This window comes from Choloepus didactylus, chromosome 3 (genome assembly GCF_015220235.1).
Source record: "Choloepus didactylus isolate mChoDid1 chromosome 3, mChoDid1.pri, whole genome shotgun sequence".
NCBI classification, from domain to species: domain Eukaryota; kingdom Metazoa; phylum Chordata; class Mammalia; order Pilosa; family Megalonychidae; genus Choloepus; species Choloepus didactylus.
The window spans coordinates 98,157,565-98,176,150 of record NC_051309.1 but is presented as its reverse complement, the minus strand read 5'-3'; the positions used below and the strand labels follow the sequence as shown (position 1 = coordinate 98,176,150).

The 18,586-nt window shown below is 35.4% G+C and overlaps 1 protein-coding gene across 3 annotated transcripts in view; it reads right to left on the bottom strand.

The window, feature by feature from the left end:
* Positions 1-18,586, bottom strand: part of CCSER1 (coiled-coil serine rich protein 1) — a 1,457,654-nt gene that overhangs the window by 690,478 nt on the left and 748,590 nt on the right. For all 3 annotated transcript variants that reach the window (XM_037830258.1, XM_037830260.1, XM_037830259.1), the window contains exon 8: positions 10,804-10,887. In XM_037830258.1, the coding sequence (XP_037686186.1) occupies positions 10,804-10,887 (84 nt within the window). The remainder of the gene's footprint in view (positions 1-10,803; positions 10,888-18,586) is intronic.

The window sequence follows — 18,586 nt, the reverse complement described above, 5'->3', positions numbered from 1 at the left end:
AACATTGAAAAATATAAAACAAATGGTTTATAATGTAGAATGTAGGGTAACTAGTGATAGAGAGCAATTAAGGAAGGGGGAATGATAACCCAATAAGAACAGATAAGCTATCATGAGTAAATTTAACATTCTGGGAATGCCCTGGAATGACTATGGTCTGTTAATTTCTGATGGGTATGGTAGGAACAAGTTCACACAAATGTTGCTATATTAGGTTATTTTCTTGGGGTAGAGTAGGAACATGTTGGAAGTAAAGTAGTTATCTTAGGTTAGTTGTCTTTTTCTTAGTCCCTTGTTATGGTTTGTTTGAAATGTTTTTTTATTGTATTTAAAAAAATTTTTTTTTTATAGACTTGATTTAAAAAAAAATAAGTTAATTAAAAAAAATGAAAAAAATATGCAGAGCCTCCTTGAGGAGCTGGTGGAGAATGCAGGGCTTCCCCACCTCGATGGCTGCTGATGTGCTCACAGACATAGCGGACTGGTGGTTTGATGGGCTAAGCCTCAATCATGGGACTTTCCCTTGGGAAGACTGTTACTGCAAAGGAGAGGCTAGGCCTGCTTATAATTGTGCCTAAGTGTCTCCACCCGAATGCCTCTTTGTTGCTCAGATGTGGCCCTCTCTCTCTAGCTAAGCCAACTTGGCAGTTGAAATCACTGGGATCAGACACCCATGGAGTGAATCTCCCTGGCAACATGGAATATGACTCCCAAGGAGAAATACAGACCTGGCATCATGGGATGGAGAACATCTTCTTGACCAATAGGGGGACGTGAAAGGAAATGAAATAAGCTTCAGTGGCAGAGGGATTCCAAAAGGAGCCGACAGGTCCCTCTGGTGGGCACTCTTATGTACTATATAGATAATCCTCTTTAGGTTCTGATGAATTGGAGTAGCTAGCAGTAAATACCTGAAATTACCAAACTACAACCCAGAACCCATGAGTCTTGAAGATGATTGTATAAAAATGTAGCTTATGAGGGGTGACAATGTGATTCGAAAGCCATATGGACCACACTCCCCTTTGTCTAGTTTATGAATGGATGAGTAGAAAAATGTGGGAAGGAAAAAAACAAACAAACAAACAAAAAAGGCACCCAGTGTTCTTTTTTACTTTAATTGCTCTTTTTCACATTAATTTTTATTCTTGTTATTATTGTGTGTGGTAATGAAGATGTCGGGGATTGATTTTGGTGATGAATGCACAACTATGTGGTGGTACTGTGAACAAGTGAATGTACACTTTGTTTTGTATGACTGCATGGTATGTGAATATATCTCAATAAAATGAATAAACAAACCAAATAAAACACAATTAACCTTTTTAAATGAAAAATAAATTTCAATTTTGAAGATATTAAAATTCTGTAAAATATTTACTCTATGAACTAAAATCTGCAATATAACTCAGAGTTCACACTCTATTTCTTTGTTTTGTTTTAAATCTGAAACACATATCAACACTCCCGGTATGGCATTAAAAGAGCTTAGAAGTTATTACTCCCGTCATCACAACAGGAAAGAAAAGCTGAAAACTGAAATTCAGTAGCTCTTTTTAGATTCAGTAGAGAACTGAGGGCACAGGTGAAACCACTGTCCCTAAAAACTGGAGAAATAGGTAGAGACTGAGAAACCAGAGTAGAAACCCAGGGGCTGGACCCAGCATTGAATAGAGATACTTAAAGAATAATTGACTAATTGATGAAGACTGAAGTGGCCTGGTTTGAGAGAAAAAATCTCATGGAGGCACAGCCTTAGGCAGGCCCCCACACTTTCATGAGTTTTACCTTCAGAAGCCCCACTAGGATCCCAGGGTTAAGATATGAGTAAAAAAATCTCTGGTGTTTCTGGCAGGGGGAGGGAAAAAGCAACCATTTGAAACAAGCCTAGAACCTTCCGTTCTTCTTAACAAATGCCTATCCTCAAAGTAATTATTTTTATCAAAGTATTATAATTACCAATTGGTAATTATCTAACCAATGTGGAGGAAGGAGGATGCACAGCTCCAGCCCCCTCTAGCCTTCCTCTTTCACTTATGGGTGGTGCCGAGAATGACTTGTCACAGCCCAGGGATACAGGCTAACTAAAACAATGAGACCTAAGCATATGGCAACAAGAGATGATACCACTTCCTGCTTCCTCTCCCTCCCACATCTTACCACCACATTAATACCACCTGATACAACATATTCAGCTTTCAACAAAAAACTACAAGGTCTGCTGAAAGGAAATAAACAGTGCAAATAGTTACATACATGACAGAATTGAAGTGGCTCAAGTTCCATTCCTTCATCTTTACAGTGACTATGCTATAATAATTTATTTCAAATCTATTAGTGAAATACACTAATATGTAGTATCACAGGGCTAGAAACACAAACTGAGCCCGAGGTTAGCTAGAAGCTTGTGATGCGTTACAAACTTAATTCTCAAAACAGAAGTGTCCAAAAGGAGGTGTCTGGAATGGTAGAAATCATATAACAATCATAAATTACTGCCAAATTGTTTATGTAATGTAATCATCCAAATCCATTTAATATTTCTGACAGAGTACAAGTTGCAAATGTGAAGTTAGAATCATAAATAGTTTTACTAATCATTTTCGTTTTCTTAAACTTCTACTTTTTACTCAGGAAACTACAAAGAAACAAAAAGCAACTGAGGCAGGTTGAAATACCAACAATCCTTTGCAGTGCTAATTAAGACCCCTACCTCCATGGGAAAGGAGGAAATGTAATGAGCAAGTCATACACCAGAAAGTCTGCTAATCTTCACCAGATAAGCTCATTCCTACATAAACACCTTGGCAAATAGTCCCTGCAAATTTATGGCCCATGACCCAAGGACATCCTGCCCTGGACGATTCACATAGCTCACGTCCTCCTTGCCTCCCGCTCCTTGGTCCCTCCACACCCTTTCTTTGTTCTAAGTAGGTATATAAACTGCTTCCCCACCACTTTTCTTTGAGCAGTAACTTCTTTTTAGTTCTACTCCCACACATGTCACTTAGCTCAATAAACTTATTCTGCACCTTGGTTTTCAGAGTCTATTTTCAACGTAACACAAATTGCTGGTAAAACAAAATAGTAAATTCATAGCATGGTGTATTGACCCTAAAAGGGCAACTCAATTTCACTTGATACAGTCATAGAATTAAAGTTAATATTTTTTTATTTGAAAATAATTCGACTTACTTTTTAAATGTTTTGAATCAATACATAAATAAATAACAAATACATTTTCCTTTATTTCTGATATATATAGTACACACTTCACCCATAGTGCAAAAGCATTTGCAAGATTTCTGAAACCAATTACAAGAAAATATCATCTACAAGAAAGTATTCATCCCCAAACACAAGGCTACACGTCACCATCAATGTTTATGACAAATCTCTCAGATTTATTTTAGCCACATGAAGATAACACTTAGACTGTCCCTCAGTTTCATATTAGCAATAAAATTACACTGCATTCTTCAGTATGTCCTTCACTAAATGGCTCAGAAAAATACACTCTAAAATTTTCTCATAAGTGAGAAAAATATTTCTGTATTGTATCATTTAATTTAATAAAATTAAAGTTAAAAATAATATTCAACTATTTTAAAAATAGTACTTATTATTATAATTGATCCTTACCAATTATTCTTACTTGGTCATTATGCATAGACTTTTAGGTGTACACTTAATGAATCAAATATCTTAAGAACATAGATTAATGAAATCCCCACATCTTCTTGCTGGGTGAGAGAGTTATATTTTCAATATTAAAAAAAATTTCAATATATTCTGCAAAGTAAACATGAAGCTACACTAAAAATGTTTGCAAATTATTGTTTATGTATCAACAAACCTTCCTATCATTTCTGATTCTGATTGTTGTTTCTCTTCCATGCCTTCCATTTGCTAACATCTTACCCAATCAACATGATGCTAATTCCCAGTGAAGTGTATGTCAGTTTTTCATTGCACTTTCCACTCTGATCTAATATTCATAGGAGTCCTTAGCAATCATCTTGCCAAGGTATTTTTGTTTATTTGTTGTTATTCTAGGCTGCGAACTCTTTTGTCAACTAAAATCTTACATAGAATTATGATACGCAAAAACAATAAAATCATAATTGGTATGTTTAAATGGTTGGTGTGTGTGGAAATTCTCTCTGATATCCTTATTTCCCCCAGCAAACAGAGATCATAGAATGAAAAGCACCAAACTCATCTAAATTCTTTATTTATTTCCCAAAGGGATATTTTGATATTTTTTTCTGATTGTAAATGTAATATATGCATATTATTAAAAATGAAACACTATCAAATTACATTAAAAAAAGAAATTGAACATTCTCATATTATCCAGTGGTAACTACTATTAATTATTCTAGACTTTCTATGCACATATATTTTTATATAAATGTTAGCAAACTATATGCATTTCCAAAATCTGCTTTTTCCCACTTAATATCATAAACAATAGAGCTATATAAATGCCTATTGTATGAATGTACTGTAATTTCTTTATCAAGTTCACTATTAATGAATATTTAACAATTTTCTAAAATTTTAATATTATGATAATATTATTTGACATCTGAAGAAACTGAGGCCCAAAGAGATAAAAATACCTAAATCTGGGCACATTGGCAGTTAAGATTTGAGCTAGGGCTAGAAACTTATATTTTGATTTCTATAACACTATATCGACTCACTCTCCCCTTCAGGTAGAGCAAGGTAAGACCACAGGAATATTAAGAGAAGAAACACCGCAGTGATGCAAAATACAAGAAATGGATTGGCTTTTATAAAGGGGATTTATTAGGTTACAAGTTTCTAGTTGTAAGGTCATAAAAGTGTCTAAACTAAGGCATCAACAAGAGGATACCTTCACTAAAGAAAGGCCGATGGTGTCCAGAACACCTCTGTCAGCTGGGAAGGCATGTGGCTGGTGTCTGCTGGTCCTTTCTCCTGAGTTGGTTTCAAAATGGCTTTCTCCAAAATGTCTCTGGGCTTCTGTCTCTCTTACCTTCTCTCTCTCAGCTCCCGTGCATCCTTGATTGGTCTTCCAGGGCGCTTCTCTCTAAACATCTGGGAGTCCTCTCTTAGTTTCTCTGGGGCAAACTCTGGGCTTCATCTCTTAGCTTAGCATCTCCACACATCTTTCTGTCTGCATTTCCAAGCATCTCCAAGCATCTGTGCCAGCTCTTAGCTTCTCCCAGGGGCAAACTCTGGATTACATACATTAGCTTCTCTCCAAAATGTCTTTCTCAGCTTCTCTGAGCTCCTTCTCTCTGTGAGCTCTCTTAAAGTACTTCAGGAAACTACTCAAGACTCACCCAGAATGGGTGGGTTCACACCTCCATGGAAATAATTCACTTAACAGGTCCTACCCCACAAGATTGGATTAAAAGATCATGGCTCTTCTGAGGTCCTTAACAGCTTCAAACCAGCATACCTCCTTTGCTTTAAATACCTCCTTTACTTTATCCCTTATTTATTATTGTAATCTGATGTAACGTTAATGGAACTTTGTGCATGCTTTGGGGTTTCATGCAGTATGGCTGCCACTGAACTCTTGGTAAGAAGTACATGGAGGTTAGGAAGGATTGCATACTAGAATTACCAGTTTGGAGTTGCTCATCAGAGTGTGCATGCTGGAAGAGTCTCAAAAGATGATAGACTAAACACAATTTCCTGATACCACCTTCTCCCAGGTTCAAGCTTAGCACCTCTCCTGAGCTAAAGCAGTGGCTGGGGTTAGGAAGACAAGGCTTGAAGGCACATGTGGGACAGTTCATTTCTGATGGGTGTTGGGAGAAGAGAACAGGGTCAAGACTTTGTTCTCCTGGATTAACTAGAGACATTGGGCTAGTAGACAAGACACCTGTATTGAGGCTGAGAATTCCAAGATTCTGGAGAGAAACACAGTATTTTAGACTTCGAAAAACTGCAAGACAGACATAACATCAGCCAGGGATGTTCTAAACTTCACAGCTGAAGAGACATCATAGTGTCCCAAAAGAAGACTGACGACAAAAATCCTTCAAGTTTGATCATAGCAACCAGACAAAGAGCAGATTCTACTGAGCCTTTGATAATTTTGAATTAAGATTTCCAAAATAACTGGCACACTAAGTATGAATAGAGAAATGAACAAGGAAAAGGAAGGGTTAGTGCATCCTAAGAGGAACAGACAACCAGCAGAACACCAAGGACAGGCTGCTTCAAATGCAGTAGAGATGCTGTAGGAGATAAATGACAACTTTAAACCACAAGAATAAAAAATGCCAATAATATTTAACAGTTTATAATTAAAGCATCAAAATAATTTTCTAAAATTAAAAAAATGATATTCTGAATTTGTAAATTTAATAGACTATAAAAGAATAGATGTTGTTGAGAATTAAATTAGTAGCTTAGAATATCAGTGGAAGAAATATTTCAACTAAAGAGTAAACAGTTCCATACTAATAGAGAGAAATATAAGGGACTTGAAGGACAAATCTAGGAGGCCAAATATGGAAATAATAAGAGCTTCAGGATGAAAGAAGTTCTATAATTTGAAGAAAAACTTCAAGGATTGAATTGTATTACTGAGTTCTGAGCAGATTTAAGGAAGGAAAATAATATAAAAAACCCCAGCTAAATCATGAAATAATTGCATGTGCAGTACCTGAATCTAAAGATCTAAATATAATAGACTTAGACATGGCATTCTTCATCTTTCAGAGTAGAGATACTCAAAGTTTCAGAGGCTACATCATCAATTCCCATCTGAAAGAAACACTCAAGAAAGGATTCTAACCAAATAACAAATGACTCAGAAGAAAGCTTAAAGTGGAGAAAGATGAAGGGGAAAGAAAACAGTGATGAATAATACATTTTATATATACATGGTTTAAATCTAAATGGACAATAATAGTGTGACTACGGATTTGCAATATAAGTTGCTAATAAGTATTCTTTAAAAAGAAGAAATATATTTAAAGCAAAACCGACTAAAAGAAATAAAACCACTTTAAGTCTTAAACAAGCTCTGTAAAATTCATATTAATTTCCAGGAGTGGAAAGAGAGAAAAGAGAGGGGGAAGTAAAAAGTGTAAAGGTCTCATTCAGTGGGGAGATGTATTAAATTTGAGAAAGTAATTGCTAATATTTTTTGGCTTATTCCTATTTTTTCATGAACACATTATCACAAAAGATCAATACAAGCTGTAATTTACTATGGAAATCAAAATACTATTTAGGAAGGCTATGCCACCTAGGTGAGGCTAGGCAGTGTCCATCAGCATACGTTGTCACAGTACAGAGGAGATTTTGTTCTATTATAAGGCAGTTGGGATTAGATGTCCAATGATGTGAACCAACGCCTTCCTGTTCACCATACCACAAACTCTTGTCCCCAGTGTATATTTCTTTCTTCCTCCAATTTGTTGTCCTACCACATATACAACTTAGTTCACTCTGATATTTTAACATTTAATACCCTCTTTGTCATCATAAAATATGTGCAAAATATTCTTTTTATCTGCTGAAAATTAGTGATGCTCACCAAGCTAAGTGATGTATGCAATTTTCAAGAATAATAATGTCAGATTTCTTGAAACTGTTACTAAGAGTATAAGCTATTTTTTTCTCCTTTTCAAAGAGAACAGAAAGGGAGGAACTGTAGTTGTGAATATGGAATATGCTTATGTTAAAATGCAGTTAATAATGTGGACAGTTTGAACAATATCAATATATAATTTAAAACCAAAATTATTATTTTGAGTTTCCTAGTATATTTATGCTTTGTGAACACAGCAAGAACAAAGAGCTGGACCAAAGTAATAAGTATGAAATCATAGAGCACGGAAAGAATAATACTTTTTGAAATGTGCATTTAGTGCTTAAAAAAGAAATATAACAGAATCCATTGATTATCCACAACAGTACACCTAATATTAAGTAGGCATGAGCATAAATAATATACAAATATTATTCACGTAATAGATGGTAATAGGAGAGGACAATCCCTTCTGGAAGGTTTTTGTTTATTCCTTGGTTATCAACAAATAGACTATATTATAACATATAATTATTTATATATAAGATATAATTTAATTGGGGACTATAATCTAATACCCCTAAAGCAATGGTTCTCAATCAGGAACAATTTTGCCTCAGGGGACATTTGACAATGACTGGAGACATTTCTGGTTGTCATATTGGAGGGGTGCTAATGGCTTCTAGTGGATAGAGGCCAGAGAAGCTGCTAAACATCCTCCAAAGCACAGTATAGCACGTGCAAGGAATTATTTGGCCCATGACATCAATAGTGCTGATGGTGAGAACCCTGCCCTAAAGATAAAAAGATAACTGAAAAACTTGCATTTTAAAACAACTCTTTTGCCCTAACCCCACCCTGCCTTGACTAATATTTTACAGCTCCTGAAAATATCCAGGTGAGACTAAATAATAAACAAATAAACAATTGTTTTAAAAAAAATCTCAATTATTTAGTTGGATATATTTTTCTATGTAATTATATTGACATTTGTTCTACAATGTATATGGAGGTGTTTGAGATAACAGCAGTGGTCAAGAAATGAACAATCCAGGATAAATAATAGCAAAACCAAACTACTTCTAAATTTTTAGAGATTATGAATCTACATTATAATAAGGGTATAGCTAAAGTGGTTTCCAAATGTTTTGGAAATTTCAAATTTAGGGAGGTAATATATAAACGTAAAGTTAAACCTTCATCTTGTCAAAATGACACAAGTTATTTATTGTCAGATCAGAAATACTAGGACCTAAATTTTCAATAGAGTCAAGTCATTTGTATCGTCTTTATGTGGTTGTCATACTTCTCCATGCTCCAAATCCAATAATGTTTGCTTTTTTCTTTTGATAATGTTTCTTTCCACTTATATTCTTCTATCAGCCTTTATACATTTTCCTCCGTCGCTACATTCATCTTTAACTCATAAAACATCCTATATTTTCAAAAGTTATTTCCTTTGTTGAAATATTCAAGATAGTTATGCAAGCTACTTAGCACAGAACATAAAATAGCACCTTGTTACCTGGAAAATTTCAGAGGCAAAGTAGACAATTTGGGTAATTAAAGTTTAAAGGAAAAAAAAAATACTTCTGCCTCATTTTAGTAAATCAAACGACAGGATGTTTTTGAGGGAGAGGTACTGAATTATTTTGTTAATGATAGCTATGCAACATTGGCTCTAGAAATAATCATTTTCTTACTCATTTCATTCAAGAAAATGAACGTCTGATTCCTTGTATATGCTGTTTTTAATCTGTTCATAAGTTATGTTCAGGGGAAAAATGAATACTTCTTTCTGAGCTAATTACCCAAATTAGCCTTCTCTGAAAGAGTGAATGTACAGATTCTCTTCTACATTAAAACTGATGATTCTATGCAGCCCTTAATAAATATCTACAAATGATTTTTATTCAACGCAAAGATATTTTATGTGTCACATAAACAGAAGTTTGATTACATCATACAAACCTATAGTTATGTTAAATATAGAAGTGTTTTCATTACATAATATATGATTTATATTACACATCTATTACTTACATATTTATAAAAGATTATTCCCAGTTATGTAAGACATTTTCCTTTTGTCCATAATACTATTGCTATTTTAAATACTGGCTTATAAGCTTTCTAAAGTCACAATAATTTGCCCATGGAACCAATAATCAGCAAAATCCAATCAGAACACAGTATCAAAACGGTCAAGTTTCAGTAAAAATGTTGTAGGTTGTTTGGAATTAATAAAATATACTCTAAACTTGTCTGATGTTTCTCTAATATGATAGTTCTCAGAAGTTTGACAATCTATACAGTCTGTTTTGTCCTTTCATTTTATTTAGTAATTTTTTAATGTATCATTGTTAATGCAGTCAAATTGTAAACATTCATATTAATAACTAGGATTTTTTTTTATCTTTTTATTTTTTGATAAAATAGCCAGGGTCTATTTTATTGTATGATACTTACTCATTTTACTAGTATTGTAAAAACTGTCGATGAATTTTAAAAATGCTTTCTCACTCCTTTCTATTCCATTCTTGTTTTAGAGTACTGTCATTTTTGTTTATATCCAGAGTGAATTTAATATAAAATATTGTTTATATACATATATATGCATTTACATATCTAAATTAAAAACACATACTTACAAAAATAATGCCCATTGTTATTCTGGTTATCTATCAAATATATTTTCATGTTAAGAAGGTATGATTCATTACATTCTTTTATGATGTCTCATTTAAAAAACTCTGAAAACACATATAAGAAATGTGACACATTTTTGTATAATTTACCCACTTTGGGGAATATATTAATATATTAGCAAGAAGTCTCATTGGTTTAACATATTTTTGGTAGCTTTAGGAAAGTAAAATCTATTTTTATTTGCAAGATTATTGAGGACTTTTTTTCATATTAAATGTCTGTATCTCTTAAGTATAGCAGTATGGAGTTCAATCATGTAATTTACAAAATATAATGTGGTCGCAGCCTTCAAGATTTTTGATAGCTACAACTAAAATGTCTACCCCTGATTCAATGATCTGCTTCTGAAATTATATACATTTCAAAGTATTTTATAAAACATTCTATATTTTGGCTTGTCAAGATCTACAGTTTTCATTACCGTAGAATTGTAAAACTGATAATCAGAGATTGAATCACTAACACGGTGTTAATAAATAGGTTGTTACAGGGTTTATAGCAAATAAACTTGCAAGGAAAGTTCACTCTGTGGGTCAAATATTATCACTTACCAGCTCTTCCTTAAGGTGGGAAATGACTTCATCCCTCTCTTTTAGCTGCAGCTTGAGCATCGAACATTCATCTTTCATTATATCCTATAAAAACATCAAAGAGATGGAATAATAGGCTCAGCCATTTCACTTTGCTCTTGATAAGGAAAGTCAGCTTCACACAGTGGGAGATAATTGCATTTGACTAATGAAAATCAAATTTCCTCTACAGTGTGATATTTTCATAATATATTCTAAGTTGCAAAATTAATAAGCTAATGTAGCAAAAGATGTCATTATGCCATATATGATGGTATATAGGTTATTTTTTTTTCTTGCACCCTTCTTCTTCCCTCCCTTCCTTCCTTCCCTCTTTTCTCTTTCCTTTCTTTTCTTTTCTTTACTTTTTTGATATCTATTTATCTGATTTGTTGCCTAGGGTAGAAACCAGGGAACCATCCTAGATTCCTTCCTCTCATTCCTGTGCATAGACAATCAGTGGTATAAAAATAACTATGCTCTAAAACAAATATTTTATCTATCATTTGTTCCCCTGCTAAAATTAAACATTAATTCCCAAACAAATGGGCATGTTATAATCTTCATCCTTCATGACCTTTCTGTAGCATCTGTCACTTTTACTAGAGGTAGATCTTCAGGAATTTAATCTTCTCACTCTGCAGATACACTCAGCCACAGTCTCTATGCAAACAATATGTCCACATCCCATATCCATGGTCTCTACTATTCCATGTAACTCTCAGATTCATATATTTTATCGAGACTTACATACTTTTTAAGCTCCAGCCAACAAATACAACTTTTCTCAATATAAACTCAGCCTTGTCTTACCGATATTCCAACAACATTCAGCTCAACTTCTTTTTCCTCCACTCTAAAACTTAACTTCTGCTATTTCCCCCATCATTTTCCTGTTTCTTAAAAATAATAACCAAGAAACCAACCTATATTCTCACCTTTTACTCACTCTGAACCAGAAATAACACTAAAATCGATAATCTTCCTTAACATTTTTTTGGATTAGCCCACTCTAGTCCTCACTGACTCACTCTTGGCACCCATTTCTCTTTACCTGGATTTCTGTATTAGCCTGTACACTGGTTTTCCCTATCTCTACCTCTATGCTTCTCCTTATCTGCCAGAAAAAATTTTCAAACTGGGATTAATTATGTCACTTCCCAATTTAACAGCTAATTACCTCCTCTTTCAGGAAAAAAAAAATCAAAAGTCTTCACCATTGCATATAAGTACCCTTCATTATCTGCATCTTGCTTCTTTCTGGAGCTTCAAAGTTTTTCATTTCCAATCTCTTTACAACTTTTGCTCACTCATACAACATTGAAATGCATGTTTTTTCATGTCTCCATGGTTTTACACATGCTCATCTCTATCTGGATTATACTGCCTTCTAATCATCAAACCCCCCTACTCCCTGAAATTTCTCATGCTCCAAAACACATCTTAAGTATTACTCCTTATTGCACTATGAAGCTTTTCCTTGTGAGATGAGTACATCCTTTTGGGGAGGAGGGGGAGAGTGCTCCATAGCATCTAAACCATGCCTTATTCCATGCAATACTTCAAATGTTTGCTTGTTTTCCAGCCTCACTGGACAGTCTTTCCCAGTGTCCCTCCCCCCCCCCCACCCAGTAGAGAGTATAAACTTAATTCATTAGCATATCACCAGCACCAAACATAGTGTTCGCACACATAAGTTGCTCATATCCAAGTTTCTTTCCAATAAAACTACCAGATAAGAAGTACAGACATTAGAATTCCCAATTTATCTGAATGTTTTGAGATGACAAGGAAGAAAGCTAACAGATTAGAGAAAAGAATACTTGTTTACATATCTAGTTTTCATGATGCTAATAATTTCTACTTCCTTTATACTTAGCAATACAGAATGTATAGGTCTCATTTTTTAATTTCTCTTTTTATTTTCTGACAACCAGATCAACTGGCAGATATTTCTACCATACATTCAAAAAAAGAAAAAAACATGCTAATTAACCCTCTTCCCTTTCTTTTGTAATAGTCCCATTTCTTCACTAAATCATGGGTTTTCATGGATCATTTATACCTACAAATTAAAATTTACGCTCATGATTCTAAATGTTCCATATTATGCTGTTAATAGCAAAAAGGTTTAACTTTCTCCATAATGCAAAGGAAACACTAGCAGACTTAGGAGGCAGGTAGGAGAATAGTCATGTTCCTTAGTTTCAGAGAGATCTAGATCAAATCCTGGTACTAGAAGTCACTACCCATGTGGCTCCTTGCAAATTACTTAACTCCTTTGATCCACATGGACATGTCTGCCAAGGTTAATGATGAATGATGTCCCTAGACTACAATCTACCTAAGGGAAAAAAAACTCCAAAATTTAAAGAAACAAAACAAAACAAATACCTCTACTGTATTAGTATTTTTATTCCCAATGTTTTGCATGAGATGTCCCTTAAGAAAAGTTATCACCCCTCACAAAATAAAATGACCTCATATAATCGAGAAGTTTAGGATTTAGGGGACCATTATGATTACTAAATCATTACACAGCTATTCTCTTTTTATCTTCTGGTATACTAGAGTAGACAGAGGGAAACAGAAATCTCTGAGCTGTAATCCAGCTGCCTTGATCTCTGATAATGATTGTATAGCCTTTATCTTGTGTCTTTGTGATTGTAAAAAACCTTGCGACTGACACTCACTTGTACCCTTTCTATCCAGTTTTTCAACTAGAGGTTCTTATGATCACTAAAGATAGCCCCTAATGTTTATTAATGAAGGGCCTTGAGTCATCCCAGAACTCCAAAGCTATCTTGATAAACGAAGCTGGATCTGACCAAAACGGGCCTATCTGACATGTGCAGTAGCTTAACCTTTAACCTGTAAGTGAACTATACCTCATTATAATACTAAAAATCACACTCATCATCATATTAAGGCCACCATATTCTTGCATGCATTCTGTGACTAAGCATGTACTCAATCTACACATGATCAATAATTAGATCACCTCCAATTACATCATCTGGAGCCATTGTGCTCATTATACTAAAACCTGCCCAACTTTTGATACTATAAAACTATCAGAATTACTGAAGTTTGGGGAGAAAGATTTTTAGGCCAATAGGCCATCTGATCTGCTTCACACCTGGCAACATACTCTTTTTCTCTTTGAAACCCCAGTGATCAGGAATTGGTCATTTGAGTACATCAGGCAGAGAATCCACTGCTTTTGATCAGTATCTAAGAGTTGGTTTCTCCAGGTAACATATACTGGTGGTGGAGTTAAGAGTACAAAGGGTTTATTGGGGAAGATGGCAGCATAGAGAGGAGTGAAAGCTAAGTAGTCCCCCTGGAACAACTAAAAAAAACCAGAAACAACTAGTAAATAATCTGGAATAAATGCAGGGGGACAAAAGTGACTGTCTACTCATCATACACTAACCTGAATTGGGAGGAATGCCCAAGATTACAGCATAAAATCTGTGAGTAAGACTGCGGATCCAAATCAGGAGACCCCTCCCCCATAGCCCGAGCTACAGAGCCTCATGGTGCCAGAGAGAAGCTTTCTCCCAGCAAGTGAATATAGCTCAGCTGAGCTCCAACTGGGGCTTTAATTAGCGAGTGTGAACTGCTCACTATGAGGTATGAATCCCCAACAAGTAGACAGACGCTTTGGGTGATGACTGACCTTGGAGAGATGGAGGGTCGCCTCGGACTAGATCTGTTCCTTTTTCTCCTTTCAGTGGAGAAAGCCTCGGCCATTTTCAGTTCCCAGTTCTGTGACCCAGACAGGGGTGTGGCACAGGCATAGAGAGTCCACTGAAATGCTAATGACCTCCCCCTAAGGCATCTATCTTCTCTAAGAGGAAAGGGGTGCAGCCCAGCTCTACTATCCGCCTTTCATTCAGAACTTACACCAGTCAAGAATTATAGGCTAATCTTTGCATAAGGCTGGGAGCGTCCCTGCACAGCCCGGCGGCCCAGGGCTTCCCATGAGGGACAATGCGCACTACTGACGTAGCAGAGCCTTCCCTCAGCAGAGGTCCTGGAAGATCACAGCTGAGAAGGGGGGCCCACTCGGAAAACCCAGGGATGCTACGTCAGTGCCGGTGGTTTGTGGGTCAGTGACAGAGAGGGTCTGGGGCAGAAAAGAAATGAAGGCTTAGACTCTTGTGGCGGCCTTGAATCTCTGGGAACACCTGGGAGGTTTGAATATTAAAGTGGCCCTGCCTCCCTGACCACCCAGACACATGCACCACGTTCAGGGCAGACAGTTCCAACAACAAACACAAACTGAGTTCACCAACTGAACCCCACAAAAATCATTTCCCCACACACCACAGAGACAGAGTTGGGGAGAACTGACTTGAGGGGTATAGGTGACTCACAGACGCCATCTGCTGGTTAGTTGGAGAAAGTATACGCCACCAACTTGTATTTCTGAAAAATTAGATTGGAATTTTTTTTTTTTTACAACTTGAAAGAACCCTATCAAGCAAAGCAAATGCCAAGAAGCCAAAAACAACAGAAAATATTAATGCATATTATCAAACCAGATGATATGGAGAACCCAATCCCAAACACCCAAAACAAAATATCAGAAGAGACACAGTACTTGGCACAATTAATCAAACAATCACAATCGAGGAACGAAAACATGGCACAGGATATAAAAGACATGAAGAAGACCATGGAACAGGATAAAAGGGACATAAAGAAGACCCTAGAAGAGCATAAAGAAGAAATAAATAAAAAAAAATAGAAGATCTTATGGAAATAAAAGAAATTGTTGGCCAAATTAAAAAGACTCTGGATACTCATAGTACAAGATTAGAGGAAGTTGAACAATGACTAAGTGTCCTAGAGGTCCACAGAACAGAAAATGAAAGAACAAAAGAAAGAATGGAGAAAAAAATAAAAAAATTTGAAAAGGATCTCAGGGATACGGTAGATAAAATAAAATGTCCAAATTTAAGACTCATTGGTGTCCCAGAAGAGGAAGAAAAGGGTAAAGGTCTAGAAAGAGTCTTCAAAGAAATTGCTGGGGGAAACTTCCCAAACCTTCTACACAATATAAATACACAAAGCATAAATGCCCAGTGAACTCCAAATAGAATAAATCCAAATAAACCACTCTGAGGCATATTCTGATCAGACTGTCAAATACTGAAGAGAAGGAGTAAGTTCTGAAAGCAGCAAGAGAAAAGCAATTCACCACATACAAAGGAAACAACATAAGACTAAGTTGTGACTACTCAGTGGCCACCATGGAGGCGAGAAAGCAGTGGCATGACATATTTAAAATTCTGAGAGAGAAAAACTTCCAACCAAGAATACTTTATCCAGCAAAACTCTCCTTCCAATTTGAGGGAGAGCTTAAATTTTTCACAGACAAACAAATGCTGAGAGAGTTTGCCAATAAAAGACCTGCCCTCTTCAGATACTAAAGGGAGCCCTACCGACAGAGAAACAAAGAAAGGAGAAAGAGATATAGAGATTTTTAACAGACATATATAGAACCTTACATCCCAAATCACCAGGAAACTCATTTTTCTCTAGTGATCACGGATCTTTCTCCAGAATGGACCATTTACTGGGACATAAAACAAGCCTCAATAAATTTTTAAAAAAACAGCAAAAAAAAAACCACAACTGATCATATTCAAAGCACAATCTCTGACCACAATGGAATACAAATAGAAGTCAATAATTTTTGAATTGTAACTCCATTATTTACTTCCTACATGATATAAAATACACAAACTCTGATGACAAATCAGTGGTTTTGAACTCAATGTAAACTATGTAATTTTTGACAAGAACTTATAAAGGTGGGAAAATGGAGGAGTATAGGTACATAGTTTATGTGTCCTATTGAAATTAAGTTGGTATCAAAGAAACACAAGATTGTTATGGATTTAAAAGTTTAATTTTAAGCCCCACAGTAAACACAAAGAAATAATCAGAGAATATGACCACAGAGATGAAAAGTAGAGTATGGGTTAAGAGAAATGGGGGAAGGGGCAATGGGGAGTTAAGAAACGAGTGTAGGGTTGCTGTTTGAGGTGAAGGGAAATTTCTAGTAATGGATGGTGGGAAGGCAATAGCATTACAACATTCTAAATGTGATTAATCCCACTAATGGAATGCTAGGGAGGGGGTGGAATGGGAAGATTTAAGCTGTATATATGTTTCCACAATTGAGGGAAAAAAAAAAAAAAGACAGTCTAAATAGATGACAATTGAATGCCAAGGATGACCCTGGATGGGAGCTGAGGATGGAGGACAGGAGGCTCAGAGAGACACAGTTGAGACATAAGGGAAAGGAAATATAGAATGTAAGCTTTTATCATTGTTGAATCTCTTGTACTTCTTAGCTGCACTTAATGGGGTTGCATAAAAGAATGTTCCTATTCATGGGAATTGTATATACGTGAATTATAGTGTTTGTTCAAGGATGTGTGCAGCTAGCTCTCATATGTTCAGAATACAGAGCAATAGATGATGGATGATAGATAGGGAGAGAGGGAGAGAGAGAAAGAAATAGCGGTGTGACAACATGTTAAAGTTAGTGGATTGGGGTATCCGGGGGGGGGGGGGGTGTCAGGGAATGCTGGAGTTCTATGTATGGGGTTTGTATTGTTTTTGCAACTGTTTCTATAACTTTGAATTTATTTCAAAATAAAATGTTAAATAAATAAACAAACAAACAAATAAATAAATAAATAAAACCACTGTGGACCCCCCCCCAAAAAAATCTTTATTGGGGAGTAAGCCCCTGTGTAAGGACAGTGGGTAGTCAGACCATGACTCAGACCTGACAACTGCTCTGCTAGTTAAATGGGGATCTCCACAGCCAAGCTTGCTTGTTAGAAGAATCTCACATTGAAGGGAAGTGGGTAAGCTCTGTACCATTGACTTGTTCAGTCATTGGATTGCAGCTGCTTCAAAGAAAATTAGATCTCAGTTGCCACTACCTTACTCAGTCCTTGTCTCAGGCTACCCAGAGATGAGCTTGACCTCAACTGGAGAGTTGAGGCAGACCCCAAAGATGCTGAGCAGTCAGCAAACTATACTTGCAGCTGGGCAGCAAGTTCTTTCTTGAAAAGGGTTATGAGCCACAGCACGCATCCAAAATTGTTTTATATATACCAATTATCTCTTACTTTTAAATGGAAGATTTATCTATATAATGGTTACTAGGAATTGGAAAATACCTTGGTTTTCCAAAAATACATTCACTTTACACAATTCTCAGATTTTATTCCTGGCAAATTTTTCAAGAAGTTCATAATCTCAGCTTTAAATCAGGTAGTTGTTAATAAATCATTTGCATTTATTAGGGAATAACACATATGAAATATTTCCCATGCATCACCAAAAGTCAATTTTTAAAAGCCTTCTCTGTGAATGACTTTGCAAATGAATTTTCTTTACATATTTACTCAGAGTTTTATTTTCAGTTATATATATATCAAAACATTCATATAAATATCTGACATACAAATTAAAATCACTTGAGCAACACTCTCAAATGAAGGCTGATAGAAATATTTCCTCAGTGTTCTCACTGTATTAGCAAAATTCTAGAACATATTTGGCAAGATTTTAATATTCAGGTTTCCAAAATAATAATGTTATTCCATTAACCTGTAGGTTAATGTAAGCAATTTAAACTTATGCTTATTTAAATGTACATTATTTATAGATAGGAAAGATATAATTTAATTATTATGATATCCTCTGTTTCTCATTCAAGTATAATTAAATT